Source organism: Kryptolebias marmoratus, linkage group LG5 (genome assembly GCF_001649575.2).
Source record: "Kryptolebias marmoratus isolate JLee-2015 linkage group LG5, ASM164957v2, whole genome shotgun sequence".
Lineage (NCBI taxonomy): Eukaryota > Metazoa > Chordata > Actinopteri > Cyprinodontiformes > Rivulidae > Kryptolebias > Kryptolebias marmoratus.
This window is the reverse complement of record NC_051434.1, coordinates 11,364,340-11,380,511: the sequence shown is the minus strand read 5'-3', so window position 1 is coordinate 11,380,511 and position 16,172 is coordinate 11,364,340. Positions and strand designations below refer to the sequence as shown.

The window sequence follows — 16,172 nt, the reverse complement described above, 5'->3', positions numbered from 1 at the left end:
GTGGGCCACCAATCCCACTGTGGTACACAAAAAGACACACACTCCGACAAACAGACAAATACCTGGTGTGCAATCGGATTCGTCGGAACCTGAAGGCACAAAAACATTTACATGGAGCTTATCGTTACCATGACGGCAACAAGTTGAGAAACTCCACAATTTAAACCACAGTCACTCCAAAAAAGCTCACACACGTCATTACAGCTGCCTGTAAGTAAGTGGACTTCACACCCAGAATGTTTCACTCACAGCTGGGTTCAAATCATCGACCGACCGCTTGAAATTCAAAGATGAGACTTACGCTGCGACTGGGAGACCACCTTGGTGCGGCTGCGTCCTCGCGAGTCCACCTGGCTTGAGACGCTACTGGCTGTGGTGAAGGGCTGCTTAGTGCGAACACGGCCTGCACGTGAGTGGAAAAATAAATAAATAAATAAAAGACAACCGTAAGAACGCAAAATCGGATTTGCTTCCTGTGCCGAAACATCAAGTCACAAACTCCCTACAGCTCAGAAGCACTACAGCTGATTTAAAAAACAAAAAACAGCCTCTAATGTTGAAAACGGCTCCACAGCCAGCTCCTAAACTAAACGTTTATATTCAGCCAGGTGCAAACACAGATAAATACAGCAGGGATGCTTCAGTGAGAAAAACCTCAAATCATTTCCAAGTTTTCCCAGGATTTGATAAAGCAAAAACTCTCTTACAGAAATAAACAGTCAGCAAATTATTGATTCTTACGATGATTACTTTCTTGGTTAATTGCAGAAAAAACTGATCTACTTAGTAGTAATAAATTATCCTCCACTACTCTATTAGGTAACCTAATTTTTGCTTCAGCAGATTGGTCGATCATATGAAATGTTTCAGGTACGGTTTCCCAACTAGAACATCCCTGAAATACGCACAGAGATAAGCACCTGACAACAATCTTACCATTGTCTGACCTGGTTCCTACAGACAGACAAAGAAGGAGCACGTTGTAAGTTTGATGGTGCATGTAATAAAATATCAAACAACACACCCCGAGTATCCTGATTAAGTCTCAAAGTGTGAGTGATGACGTTTAAAGCAGAAAATTATTTTAGTATTTTGACACATGATGTGATTAGCACTGTGGTAGTAACAGATGCTTACAGCAGGGGGCAGTGTGACCACATCCTGTCACAACAACCAAACTTACATGGACTGGGATGGAGTGAGGAGGGGGGAAAGTAAAGAGAAGAAGCTGAATGAGATGATCTTACCATCCGTTTTATCAGAGGCATCATCTTAAGCAGCAAAGAGAGCAAAAACACGAAAGAAAGGAAGAACGGCAATCATAGAACAAAACAAAAATATAGGTACAAAAATAAGACAAACCAAAGAAAAAGGGAAATTCAAAAAGGAGAACCAAATGCAAGGCAGAGAAAAGGCAGATAGAGAAACAAGAGAAGGAAAAAAAGCACAAAGTGCATTAGTGACATACCATCTGTTTAAGAGAGAACCATGCAGATGCAGGGACAAACTTTGAAACAGACAAAGTAAATGGACGGAACAACACAAACATGCACAAAACACATCGAGAGGTGAATGAGCAGGAAGCAGGAGACGAGAGGAGAGAGGCCATCCAAGTCTGTGGGTTCTTCCTTGTGGATGAGGAAAGTTTTCACAGAGGATTAGTCGCGTCAAACTTTAGAAGCACTGCCTCTGCACTGATCTGGGTTGCTCCTTAGATGGAGTTCTTCATCCGTCTGCCTTATTTTCTGCTGACCAATGCCTGCCCTGTCTTGTTAGTCATCTAACTTGCCTGACGGGGGGCCCTTACCCAGAGAGGAGTAGGAGCCGGGGGGCAGACGGCCCGCTCCCCGGGCCTGTCCGACGTGCCGGTGTTTAGCAACTGCTGCTGCATTTACATCCACATCGCTGCGGGAACGCTGCAGGGAGACTGGCGACACCCCAGCCTTTGTAGTAGCAGGGACTGATGGGTCAGGAGGAGGCGTGTTGGAAAAGGAATGGGAGGTGACGGGATATAAATATATATACATATACATAAACACATCACAAACACATGCAGGTAACGTACTACACATACACAATACCCATACCCATAAAGAGAACATGTATATCCAGACACATATACGCGTTGATGCGCACATGTGTGTAGTAAAAAAAAAAACACAACAGAAGGTGACTGTTCAGGGATGGACACAAGACGATGTGAATGAGAATGAAGGGAAATGATTTTGTAGAAGCCAAAATTTCTCTTGTTTTGTGTTTGTGGGTCGTCTGAGCAGCAGAGTATGTACTGAAGAGCTTGTGTGTGTGTGTGTGTGTGTGTGTTGAACGCTCTGTGTGGGAGCGTTGACTCACCTCGCCCTGGAGCTGCCGACCATTTGGAAGACAGAGGACGGCTGACAAAGGAGGAGAAAACTGGGTCATTTACTGGTTTACGCAGAGGGAAAAATGGACAATGTGTTGCAGAATTGTACACCAATGAGGTCTTAAAAAAATAAAAACAATGTCAGTGTTGTCCAAAATTACATTAGTCTGAAGACTAATGTGTTTGAATGTGCCGAGAGATCTAAATTAGAGAGGAGCAGAGTTAAGCATTCATTACTTTAGACTCTCTTGAGAGGAAGATGAGGAGCGGTCACTCTGAGGAAGAGAGGCCACACTGCCGGAGCTCTTCAGGCAGGACTGAAGCGTCCTCTGGTACGACGGCTCCAAGGAGTTGTAAAGAGCGTCGGTTTCTGCTGGGAAGTGGTTTCTAAGACCCCAGTAGGCCCTGAAGAAATAGAAACATCAAGTAAGAATGGAAAAAACAACCAAAACAGGCGTGCAGAGGAAACAAAGGGGAGAAACACAGAAAGAGAACAAATTAAAGGGAATAAAGTGAAGAAACAAGCGAGAAAGAGAGCAGTCAGGGTACGTCTCGTCACGTTTTTAGAAATGCCCCTGTGTTCGTCTTACTTGCGGGCCTCCACTCTGGCCTCTGAGTCGGCGTCTCGGAGTCCCTTTTTAATGCTTTCAACCAAAACTGCAGTGTGTCTGAGAGAGGAAAAAAAAAGGAGCACAAAGTGAGATGACACACATTGGTTCCTATTGGCTTAGCACACAGAAATGAATCCTGCGTCGCTGTTTTTACTCTTACAGGCCATCAGTCAAAACTGTTCCCACTCATAACACTTGTGATCCTAACTAAACTCTGTACTGGACTCTTTCACTCGAACAACATACACTAACATTCAGTTTTCACTTCATAAGGTGTATGATGGCAATAAAAGAGACTGGGGGGGTGGGGGGGGGGTGGATATTTTAAAGCTGCACTTAAAGAAACAGCCGTGTCCTTACCGTTCTAAAGAGTGCGTTTGCCATTCCTGTAGCAGAAGGTCCAAGAAATCATAACAGCGTCTGGAAAACACAGTAATTTTTATTATTCCACCACAGAAAACCAAGTTTCATCATAACAATCCTTTTGATATAATTTAGAAACATAATTTCTAACTATGTTCTGATCGCGATCACGAAAACTCACAGCAATATCAGCTGTTTTTATCTCACCTTCTTACAGCCACAGACTTGGATGTGCAATTACTGGTTATTAGAGGAATAAGTCTGGGGACGTGAGTGTGCTGTAAAAAAAGAGACAGATAGCATTGACACAACCGTTACAGTAAGAGGAAATGATATTTAGGTGTCACGGTGAGAACTCACCCGTATAATGATGCGGATGGCTGAGACGCCGGAGGTGGCCATAACTTTGGCACAGTTGGGGATGAGGTTGAACAGAACAGGCACGATGGCTTCTGCCCCATGGTCAAATTTATTCCCCAGCACCGACGACAGGTGGCTGCACAAAGACACCAATGAGGGCACGGTAACAACATGTTAAACAAACATAAACACAAGCTATAACTCTGCACGGGAAATTCAAAGACGAGGTGGAAAAATCCCTACATATCTTCAAACAAATTAAAAAATATTGCATTCAGTACAACCTAGAGCAGTAGTTCCCAAACTTTTCAGCTTCCAACCCATAAAATAACAGTGACAAAGGTGTGTGACCCCATCTGTTGGCTGTTTAAATACCCAAAAGTGCTCATGATCCTATTAAATAAGAGCATAATGACAACACAAACAGTTTTAACATCCATATTGCTATTTTTTAAATCATTAAATGACTTTTATTTCAATTCTCTGTAATAATTATGGTGTAAATATATCATAAAAACTGGGTTTTTAATTGTAACTTGATGTCTGGAGATTATCTAAGGACCCCTACGCGGTGTTGGGGGACCCACATTGGAGTGCCGACCCCAGCTTTGGGAATCATTGACCTAGAGTATGTTCTTGACTCTTTTTGTACGTTTTCGTCCAGCTTCCCTTTCAGTGACGTGTGAGTCTGGTATTAAATACTCACGCTACAGTGATACAGGCCTCTCGGACCACTTGTGAGCGCAGGTCCTTAGCGGACAGTTTGAAGGCTCCGTCTAGCAGTCGTAGATGCTGGTAGAAACAGTCGTAGCTGGCGGCGCCCGCCACCAGCAAAGAGCGGATTTTCTTCAGCTGGAAAAACAAACCCCAAATCATTCTTAAATGGAAGCAGGAGAGCTACTTGTGCAATGTCAAAAAATATATATTTTTCCTAAGACTTATGAGAGACAATCTACTGACAGCGTTGGATCTCTGGTCCCAGTCGTGTTTGTCGTCTGAGCAGATCTCCCGGATCTTATTAAGGTTGTCCTCGAGATCCCGAGTCGAGTAGATCTGCGAAGCACAGAGAAAGGAAACGTGAGAAATGGGAGGGAGAAGTCTCAGACAGCCTGGCTTTGACACTGCGTGAAGCGGACGTAAATTATTAAACAGGATGAAAGTGCGCAATTACGCCACAATTAAGCTTTAATGTGTGTTGTACCTGGACAGTGGGGACATCTGTAAAGGCTTTAATGAAATCCTCTTCGTCGACTGCGCCAGCACTTTCCTTTGACACTGGAGAAAACAGAGAAGAGTCGATTAATCTATCGTCTGACCCATCAGAACGAATCAGTCTGAGGCCAAAACAAGCAACTCCAGACTGAAAAAAAAAGTGACACAGAGGAATGTTTTGGTTTTAAACCGTCTTTTTATGAGTCTTTTTGAAGTGACTAACACCGTTACAACACAAAGTCTATAAAAATATGCTCAAACACTTCATCAGATGTAGTAGACTGTGTTTTTAATGTTTTTTCTGGCAGTAATGAGCCTGTCGATCACAACTCTCTGGGGTCTGGATGATTTGTGAGGCAACACCTCCTACTACTCCTCACTCAGGAAGCATTAAAAAAAAGGAAAAGGAGAAAGAGGAAAGCAAATAGGAGCTAAAAGCAATCCCAGAATAATAAAACCGCGAGACCGGCTGGAAATACGATATCCGGAGAAGAGGAGGCTGAATAGCAGCCACAAACACGGAGGTGTAATCAGGCAGCAGGATAATTGAGATGTTTGCCTCTCTAGGGTTGAATTTCATTTTAAACTGAGCCTGAAAGATGCAAAAACACCACACAGTTCTTCGAGATTTGTTTTTCTCCTGTTTGTCAGCAGCAGGGTCTGTCCCGAGTCCCTCACAGCTTCACAAAGTTTGACTTAGAGGCATAATGTTAAATCAGCAGTAAGAGCTGCAGGGAAGTATTTGTTTCTTGTGTCAACACATCTGGGGAATGATAATGTAAAGATGAACATTTGTGCTGCCCTGACTAACATAAAGAACCGCATGTGCCTTTAGGAGGAGTCAAACCCAGAAAATGGATCCGTCCAAATACAGTTTTAGACTTTCTCCTCATCTAGAGAGTAATCTGCAAACTTAAATCTCCATCTTCTGTTTGAGTCTCATTTGAATGCAAATGCAAACAACAGAATGATTATGGATACAAGTTTTCTGCAGCACAAACGAAAAATCTGAAAAAATGAACAGAAACAGGAAATATGAGACAAAAAAAATAACATTTCTAAAGAGAATCCAGCTGTGATGCCCCGTGACTTTTATACACCTATAATTGATTAATGTTTGTGCTTCTAAAGCAAAGCCAACCCAGATCTCAGTCCTGTGCAGGAGCACTTCCTGTTTCTATTCCCAGAGCTGCTGCTGCTCGGCTACAAATTGCTCCGATGCTTGAACTTTGCCAAAGTAAAATTGGAGCAAAGTTAAAAAAAAAACAAGCCTGTTCCTTTTTATTCTCAATGATCATAGTAGACTGTCAAGAGAAATATTTTGGGTTGTGAAGTTCCAAACATGCCCCTGATTCAGCCTCACACAGCTACTTTACAATCAAGAACACTACTAATTAATTGTCCAAATGACGAAAGATCACAATCTTGTTTCCAACCCACAGACGAGATGATTGTAAAACGCTGACACCCACAAGTGTACGTGTCTGTGTTTGACATCGCTGACAGAGATAAACTAGCAGGAACCTACTGGATGTTTTATTGGAGCAAAGGTTCCTACAGATAGAAAATCAATAAAGGAAAAATGGAAAAAAATCCTCTTTAAGTCGAGACAAAAGAAGGGAAACTTGACTGAGAGAAGACAATAGAAGGTTATTTGTTAAAACGGTTTCAAAAGGCAGACCCCCCCAAAGCATGGCCTGATGGGGACAAGACTGATCAACAAGATCGGATGAAAGTAGATCGGGTGTCAGAGCGCGTTACGAGGGAGTCTGTTACCGCAGACCGAGGCGTGCACATTCACAACAAACCTGTTTTGACAATTAAATTGTCCAAAGAGTGAAAGTTACTACAGAGGATATGTTTTTTTTTCTCCTTAGACGAAACCACAGCCTGATTCAATTCAGTTACAGGTGTTACAGACATTTAGGCCAAAACGATGAACCTACAAGTTCAAATAAATTTTAATTTTCGCATTAGATCTCAAATTGATACAAAACCTCAAACAAATAGGACATACAATGTCTCTAGTCAACCCTAAATATGATAAATCAAGGATAGTTGTTAGATAGATCTTTCAGAGACCCAATATTACTAAATTTATTTTAAGTATAGTAATAAACATTAAGAACCCAACATAAAAAAAATTATTTCTTACTCTAACTTAGCTACAATGTCCTTTCTTATTCACTGTTATTCAAAAGTTAGAGAGCAGCAATGCATTTTTTAGTTTAAAAGGCAACATGCTTAAAAAAAAAGGAACATTTCTCTTTAGGTGGAATGTGTGCACGTTTGGTTTTAAGAGTAAACATAGATAAAATACCTAGTTTTCCGCCGGTGGCGCTGGGCCTGCGTGCAGCAGAGGACTCTGCGGGCTTTTTGGGAACTTTGGGAACTTTGAAGCTTGAGGAAGAGCGTCCGTCCACGCTGTCGTCGTCATCGAAACTACGATCTGTAAAGTTCAGACACACGACAGAGTCACCATCTGCACCCACGTTTCCACAAAGCTGGAGGAAATGCTTTTTCAGAAATTCAGGGGGAAAACAAACAAACAAACATAAAAAAACCCAGTTACTAATCATAAACTGCTATACTGCTATTATTTTTGTCTTGGAAATGAGAGAAAACATGTCACACACTGATGTGAATAATCTTTGTTGTTAAGGATAAATAAGTAAAGACCTTTTAGGCAAAATAAAATACATGACAAGCAGCAACGGATAAAAAGATTCAGGAGTGATTAAATCAATACTAATTATAAACACTCCACTTGTTGGGAGGGGAAATAAAAAAAAAAAGGCAACTCAAACACACAGACAATCATTTCTAAAGGGCTAAAAAGCCACCCAGTTGCCCGATCTGTCCAACCACGAAACTGGTGACTGACAGAGCTCTCTAGAGGTAAATCCTGTTAGTGCAAGTTAACAGAAAATATGCAAGCTGAAAAGCTGAAACTGAAACTTGATACCGGTCTGAAACAATGATGTGCACAACACACAGAAACACACACACACAAGTAGGCTGTGGAGCTCAAAGTGTTGGTGGAGGAATGCGCTCCAGTCGCTCTGACAACCAGCCGTGGAGAAATGCGCTAAAGCCACCACCCAGTACGTTGACACATACATCAACTCCATACATGCACACACATAGAGACAGCCTGCAAAAATCAATCAAACGCACGTCTGAGTGGAAACACTCGCCTCATTTTCAGACTTATGGGAAGGCCTATTGTGTCTGCTTCTGTGAAGTGGACACGTAAAGATGTATACATCTACCCACTGCTGACACACCGACACACACAACTCCATCCCTGCACTCACAGTCACAGATCCGCTGGCAGATAAGTCGCCTCATGCTTCTGCGAGGGCGAGGCGTCGGGGGGTGCCCTCGCTCTCTCTCCGAGCCGTATCCCAAAGCAGACACCTCACACACGATGATTCATAGCGTGGCTAAGGCTGGGGCCATACGCTCATCACGTACATATCCCCAAAAAATAAAAAATAAATGCATCCCCCTCCACCCGTACAAGTGCCGGCATTTTCTTTCACTCCTCTCCACCTTCTATCCCTCCCTCTTCCTACCCCCCCCGCCCAGCCTCTCCTCTGCTTCTCCCAGCAGCCTCGCAGCCAATCAGGCGAGAGGTGACATCATGGTGTTGCAGCCAGTGCGGAGGCAGGGCCTTTCAGAGCGTGATGGGAGAGAAAGGGAGACACATATACAGACAGACACCCCAGGAATATTAACAGGGCTTCTCTGTGTCGGCCCCAGACCGGCTAACTTGAGCTCATTATCGCTGACAACACACCGCCTCAAAACTTCCTCCCCCCTCTCAGGCTTGTACATATTTACCAGCAACCTCTTTTTTATGCTACATTCACTACTTTGTAAAGGAAAACAACAACAACACAATTATGGCTGGCTGCACTTTGCCCACATGCACAAAAGAACAAAGAATGAAGGAGCCAGTGTTAAAAGAGCAGTGATGACAGAGGCTCGGAGGTGGAGGGTCGAACCACACCCCTCTGAGGCCCTGAGCTTCTCATTATGTCTCACAGCCCCGACTTCATTCACGCTGTTGTTTGATGAAATTTAAGCTAATTTAAACAATTTATGTCTTTCTAAGGGTTCCTGTTTACAGAAAATGGGCGCCGGTGCGATCCAAAACAATATTTACAGATGTGCGGTAGGCCTGTAAACATTATTACATAACTGCGCGGTTGCAGCTGTTTTAGAAAACTTTGGTTATTTCAAATACAAATTGAATGTAGTTTCTACTCATCAGTTTCTAGAATCAAAATGAAAGGGAAAAAAGTCATTATTTTTATGTCATTTTACAACATTAGCATACCCCTGTTCTACAGTTTATTTGCACTAAATGCATTTTACATAGTCTCTATTGACATCAACTTAAACCCTTTTCAGGCGCACACAGCTTTTAAACATTCACATTCTTACTGAACATGTTTGTAACGTGCCTGGCTGCTTTTCAGTAACATTTTGCAGCAAATAACTGATTAAATGAGTTCATTTTTAAACTAATCTAAAGTGCAGTAGATAGAGCAGACACACAGAGCAATGCTAGTTTAATTTGACCTCTTTCTAGTTTTTTTTTTTTAAAAGTATGACTGATTTCTGAAAAACTTGAACACTTATTTTACCATTCCATTGTTAACAACAAAAAGCTACAACACCTAGCAGTTGTTTTGTTGAAAACCTAAAGCTGGAGTGGGGTGAGACTAATTAGCTTACAGCACTTTCACTGCCCCACATTTGTGGCACTTTAGATAAGGAGTTAAAACAGTTTTATTCATTGAAGCGTCTCTATTTTTATTGCACAAAACAATTAAACTGAGGGTGATTCAACTCATCACAGCTGAGGTAATCAGTGTCTTTGAGGATGGAAATTTACACCCTATAACTTCCTACCTTATATGTATTTTTGGAGCATTTTGGTGTGGCGAGTAAAGACACAAAAGCAGCTCAACCAGACCATTTCTACTGGAGTAAAAAACTGTTTACTGCAGTTCTGACAATTTTCGCTAAAGCTGTACAACTGTATGTCCCACTGTAGTGACAGCGTTTGCCATATATGTCGTTTTGATCGAGAACACATCAGCCAGATGATGCACAGTTGTGGATTGCTTTCACTCAAAAACTGTTCTGATTTGTTCAATTTACCAAAAACGTTTTTGATTACATACATACATACCTTCTTACTCAGTCTCACAAACCCTTTGAAATAAATAATTACTCACAACTGCTGAACATTAAAGCTCCAAGGCCCAAACCGAGTAAAAAGATCCTCCTTTTAATAATAGTCACAAGTAATGAACTGTTGTTTATTTTGAATTTTAGTGTCAAATTGTTGCTTAAAAAGTAAATATACACAGTTGAATGTGATTACAAAGAATATCAGGACAAAAAAGTGTCAAGAATAATAACTTAGTAAATCGCATTGCTTTCTAACAAAACCCATGGGTCCATTATCAATATCCTGTCATGCATCAAGGATCTAAGAGTCGGTTAGCATCGCTGTTAGCGTGATTAGCATCTCTTGCTTTTGTCTAGTCAGGCCCCACTGGAGTGCATGTGTCTGGGTGAAGGGTAAAGCAAAGACGGCAGAGAGAGAGGAGGTGGAGGAGGTGGAGGTGGAGGAGGGGGGGGGGGACAGAAAGACAGTGAATCCCCCGTAGAGAAGAGGCTGCACACATGCTGTTGCCATGGTGACATCTGCAGCTCAGCTTCTCGAATGAAGAAGGTGGCAAACGAAAGAGTATGAAATGTGTCACGAATTGTTTACATCAGGTAATTCAGCAGCTGGATTAGGAGTTTAACCCTTTCCTTCGCGCGAGCTCCTCAAACAGAGCGGATTCTGTCTTTTAATCCTGACTGATGAGGAAGAAGGGCTGTATTTTAGATCGCCATGGCAACACACCCTTCCCAAAAAAAGAGGGTATATCAAGTAAGTCTGTAGGAGCACACACAGACACACACACATAGGGATACCAGCTCTACCATGTACCACGCAGCGTTACCATGGAAACCCCAGGCCAAGATTCCTCCCTCTCTCCATTTCGTGAGAGGATTCAAAAGGCATCGAAAACAAACGCAGTGTTTAGATCTGACTTTTTTCAAAAATAAATGGGGGAAGGCTCCTGCAAAGCCAGTCTGCTGAGTCTGTGCTGATCCAGCTCACACACACACACACAAAGACAAAAAACCCTACATGCTGGATGGTATGGAGGTAGTAGAGTGAGCTTCACATGTTCTGACCCTGATAGGAACAGATCCAAACATACAGGACGTTCAAGCTAAAGAACAGAAAAGCTGATCACAGAACTATAAAAAACAAACACATCGACACACACACCTGCTGAGGCTTTGACCACACGATGGCAGCACTGTCTCTCCTCTCAGACGGTGAGCTCACGCATTCTGAAATGTCTGCGTGTGGATCAGCACGTTTGTGTGATCTTTTTACAGGTAGAGGCGACACAGAACATAATCAAGAGAGCTTGTCGTGAAATAAACATCATTTCTACCAAACTTGCCCTGCTGGACCGTTCGTCTGACTTAAAGCATGATTAGTGGGGGTCTGGCTGTTCATATAAACATGTCTGAAAAATACAGAATTGTTGTTTCATGATGCAACCTCTGCATAATATTTTGTAATAGAAGAAGTAAAGTATGCTTAACTGAGCTTTGCTTCTCTAAATCTTGGGCCTAGCTCCCCAGCTGAGACATTATGAGTAACTCTAAATGTCTTCAGGGGACTCGAACTGATCTGCTGCGAGCTGCAGGGACACGAGCAAAGTCCCAAACTCCAGCTGAAGGCCTTGTGACCTTGTGCCGAGTCCCGTGTAAAAGATGACACAGAGAATATTTGACAGCACGGTGCTCACACGAGGACGACAAGAACAACCAGGGAGAATGCCATAATTAGCTCCGTAAAGATTAGGGCAGAAACTCTTAAATGCCCCACTTCCAAAACACCATGGCAGAGATGTGTTACGTAAAGAAGTAGACTTGAGTGAAACAAAGTCAATCTAGGATTAAGCTGCTTCAGCGTGACAAACACAGGATTGAATAAATCACTTTCAATTCAGCCGTTTTTGCTCTGAGCTGCGTCTGTAACAAACTTCAAATCAATATTTTAAAGTACAAAAAAAGTCCAGAAACATTCAAGATGTTCAGACAGTAAATACAGAAACAACCTCGAATTAAATCATTTGATAATGTCTGACGAGAGGAGGTGTAAGTAGAATTCAGAGAACGATGGGGAGTTTGGACGAATGGATGAGTTCGGTCTACTTCTTTCTTTCTTTCTTTTTTTGTTTCATAAACAGAGACAAACCACTCCACTTGCAGCCCAGCTGAGGCAAAATGATCTCATTAAATGAAGATACACACAAAGTCCCAGTTCCAAGTCATGAAAAAAGGGATGACCCCATAATACTCAGAGGAAAGCTCTGCTATGGCAACCGGCCTGGCCTGGAAACAAGGTCACGGCTCCCCCCTTTCGCCGAGCCGGCGACGCACCGAAGCGGAATGAGAATGACTGCGTGTTTGTGAGTCAGTCTCTGTCAACACTTAAAGACCATGCAAGTAATGAAAGCTGCCACTGGTGGTGAGTTTGTAGGGAAACGAACAATATCAGTGCAAGCGTGTGTGAATATGGATGGGAGTAAATGATGTCGGAGAGGCACATTTCACTCAGCTGGTCTTCACCTGGTTGCAACTTTGAGTTATTCAGATTTGAGAAATTTAAAACAAACAAACTAATTCATTATATTTTTAAGCTCATGATACTCTGATCATTCAAAGCTCAGCTACGGCTTTGGTTTTGTGCAGTAATTACTCCATGATTTGTTATGATTCAAACTGATAAACTACCTTTATTTGCTTACTTAAAAAGCATAAGCCTGTATATAAAAAAGCATTAATTTATCTACAAAACAAACTGCGAAATACGAGTAAACCCTGCCTGAATGTTCCCTTAGAACAACTTTTCTGCTGAGGTGCATCTCCTGTAATTGTGAGCAAGTTCAAGTCAGACTTTGGGCGACGAGTTAAAACAACATAATCTGTCTGTGATATTTATCATATCCTTAATATGAGTTTCACAAAGAAAAACAGGAAAGAAAAACTCCCTCCTGAAGAAAAATCCGATGCATCATAATAGAGACAATTTAGGACACCCCTGTCTTTCTCTCCACGTTCGATGATGTGGCTCATCTGGGCCACAGCACCCGGGTGAAAGCGCTTGGAGTTTAAGCTGATTTTAGCCTAAAACCATATGCTGACAAGCTTTTGTCTTGGTGCCAAAATCCTCAGCCAGATGAGATTAAACAGACACACACAGACACACACTTACCGTTCCCATCATCACCGGCATCCATAGTTAGTGTTACGGGTGAAACCTCCCCGCTGCCTTCGTCTGTATTTGTTCTGTCCCTTGTTTCCTTTTTTCTTTCTTGTTTATTCAAACCCTCTCTCTCTCTCTCTCGGTCACGATGAATCGGGGAGAGGCAGTGATAGGCACAGCACTGTGGCTCGGCTACCGCCATAGATCTCTGTCAAGCTTCCTCCTCCCTGCCTCCTTCCTTCTCTCCTCTTCTCTGAGCAAACGGGAGGAGTCGGCCTAAAAGCGATGTGGGGCAAGGACGAGCGGGGACGCTTTTGTGTGTCTGTGTGTTTTAAACATGTGGTTTGTGTCCCGAACCCAGAAGTTTGAGGAGATTAAGAGCAGCTCGTGCCTAAAACTTTTGAATTTATCAGCATTTCTTAACAAACTTACAGAACAAAATATTACTGTCATTTAACAGACAGTTAACTATTTGTTATGAGTCATTTAGAAATATGCAAATGAGGCATGAGGCAGGTAAATGTGGAGGGCAAAACATTTTTATATACAAAATCTGCCATTACAGCCAGACTCACCAAGTAAGATCGCACAATGTCCCCCTATCACCATTACCTAACTAAATATTTATTCTACAGAGCAACAGACGTTTAAAGTTTCTGTCTGCTAACATTCCTAAAACTGATAGGATTAGGTTTTACATTACGCAGAGTTTAAGAGATCAGGCAAAATGGACCTTTAAAGTTTTTCAAACTTTAACAAAAATCTAATTTAATGCTCCATCATCTGGCAGACAATGTTTTGAAAAAGCTTGAAAAGAACCAGTGACACCACAGCAAACTGGAGCGGAGTCAGCTTAGGTCAAAGTTCATGATAAAGTGAGAAAGAGTAATTGTTTTAAATGTTTAGAACAAACTCCATTTAGGAGAAGCACTTTGTTTTAAAAATGCCATTTAATGTTTTAGTATGCAAAAAAAACAAAAAGATTTTATTTAGTAAAAGTAACAAAATTATGCATAATCTCAATTTCAGTCCTTCAGTAAAATAATAATAATTCAAAATTAGTGAGTAAGACTTGGAACAAAACCCCAAATCAGCCAATGAAAAAGCAATTCTGCATCTATAATCTTGATTTTAGAAATACAGCTTTCTAAGATCTACAGTGCCATCTATTAATCCTATTTTTTTTTTCTAAAACCAAGAGTACGAAACCAAAAAACTGTTTTACAATTGAAATAAAAAAAATTTGATTGAAATTGATTGAAAATTATGCTCTAAAGACAACTTATCCTGAAATAAATCGTCTGTTGTAGAAATGATCATTTCAAAAAGACATGACACAGTACTTTGAATAAATATTCCTCCATTTCATCAGATCCACAGTCCCTTTCTGAACCGTCAGCATGTAGCTGCAGTGATCCAGACTTCATCGGGAGCATCAACTTTAAATCTTCAAACTCAGAAAACAGCAAGCATCCCAGGACGGATGCTCCAGTAAAGAAATCTGCCTCCTCCCAGGTCATCGCCTCTGTGTATTGTTCACAGCGAAGCCAGAAACCAAAATGAGGAAGACAGCAACTCGATTCTTCCATTTAAAAATATTCTGTATAAATGAATTAACTAACATTATTGTTCTGCCTTTTTTCTCTGTCCTGTTCACACTGTTGCAACAGGCCATGGTTCGATACGCCCTGATGTCAAATTTCAATCTGATACCACTTTTCTTACCATATTTTAAATCTGCCTCACACCAAAAGCATTTATTTTTGCAAACAACTTCAAGTCACTGGGTGCATTTAAGGGATGGGGGATGTTGTTTGTCCTAGTGGAGCCACCGTAGCTTCCTATAGCTGAAACATGTTGCAGTAAAAGATGTTTTCACAATTTTCTTTGTATTTTCTTTGCTGAAACCTGAATAATACATGTCTGTAAGTAATAGTTGAAGTTATCATAACATGATTGTCTTTAGTAAAAAACTTTGAAACACTTGATTTGTCAGCAGCCTGTGATTAATACTTTTTGGCACATATTATTGTAGACTCTTTATTAGGCATGAAAACGTATAACTAAGTGTTCATTTATGTTAAATAAGCCACAGTCATTCGCACTAATCACATCGCAGCTCTCTGAATCATAATCAAATGAAATTAATGAAAGAAATGAAGCTTCCAGAAAGTTCACGCTTTGACAAATTAGAAAAAAAAATCTCAAGTAATGAGAGTAGCCCTCAAATTAGGTCTCCACACACACACACACAGACTAAACCATTAATCCTGTTAACTCGTCTTACTAGAGCTCATAGCAACAAACGAATAACCCACAGGAGCATTTGCTAATTTAGACATGCACAAGCATCTCACAATCACACAACGCTGCTTTCCTGTCCAGCACACACACTACCTGACAACAGGAAAACCATCCTGACAATGTGACTCAACTCGGTGGTTCGCCAGCACAAGCGTGATAAAATAAATGAGAAAAGGCACTGACCGTGACCCGGGCTGAGAGCCATGTTGCCCGAATTCAAGGCTTCATCAAAACGAGCGAAAATCGTCTGTAACCTGGAGAGACAAAAAAAAGGGAGAGAAACAGGAGGTTAGAGGAAAAACACAAACACATGCTGATGAAGAACGGCCATCATCAAAAACAAGGACGAGAAAACAAACAGGGTGACTTGAATATCAAGTGAGAACATCGGCAGCGACATGTGGATCGCCGGGTCTCTCGGTAGGTGGGTGTGTCTGTCACACTCATGAAGCAGCAGAGACATGACAGGAGTCCAAGCATTAGACACACACACAACCACAAGCGAGATGTGCTCCTGCATGTGACACAAGCGTAGGACTGTCCATCATTAATCCAAACCTACACAATCAGGCTAAAATAATAAACTTTACACATGTCA

General features: G+C 41.7%; 1 protein-coding gene across 42 annotated transcripts in view; it reads right to left on the bottom strand.

The window, feature by feature from the left end:
- Positions 1-16,172, bottom strand: part of clasp2 (cytoplasmic linker associated protein 2) — a 47,782-nt gene that overhangs the window by 16,791 nt on the left and 14,819 nt on the right. For 21 of the 42 annotated variants that reach the window (XR_005233144.1, XM_025008098.2, XM_037975579.1 and 18 more), the window contains 15 exons: positions 15,758-15,828; positions 7,229-7,357; positions 4,898-4,971; positions 4,657-4,749; positions 4,403-4,548; positions 3,697-3,832; positions 3,544-3,614; positions 3,334-3,393; positions 2,953-3,030; positions 2,600-2,767; positions 2,353-2,393; positions 1,808-1,960; positions 937-954; positions 302-403; positions 63-89 (listed from right to left, as the gene is read on the bottom strand). Coding sequence is in view for 41 of the 42 variants with exons in the window: in XM_025008098.2 (XP_024863866.1) it covers positions 63-89; positions 302-403; positions 937-954; positions 1,808-1,960; positions 2,353-2,393; positions 2,600-2,767; positions 2,953-3,030; positions 3,334-3,393; positions 3,544-3,614; positions 3,697-3,832; positions 4,403-4,548; positions 4,657-4,749; positions 4,898-4,971; positions 7,229-7,357; positions 15,758-15,828 (1,367 nt within the window). In the remaining variant the exon portion in view is untranslated. Of the gene's footprint in view, positions 1-62; positions 90-301; positions 404-936; positions 955-1,247; positions 1,272-1,807; positions 1,961-2,352; positions 2,394-2,599; positions 2,768-2,952; positions 3,031-3,333; positions 3,394-3,543; positions 3,615-3,696; positions 3,833-4,402; positions 4,549-4,656; positions 4,750-4,897; positions 4,972-7,228; positions 7,358-8,225; positions 8,415-15,757; positions 15,829-16,172 lie in introns of those variants that run through there. The other 21 variants (XM_037975575.1, XM_037975585.1, XM_037975586.1 and 18 more) reach the window with 7 other exon arrangements.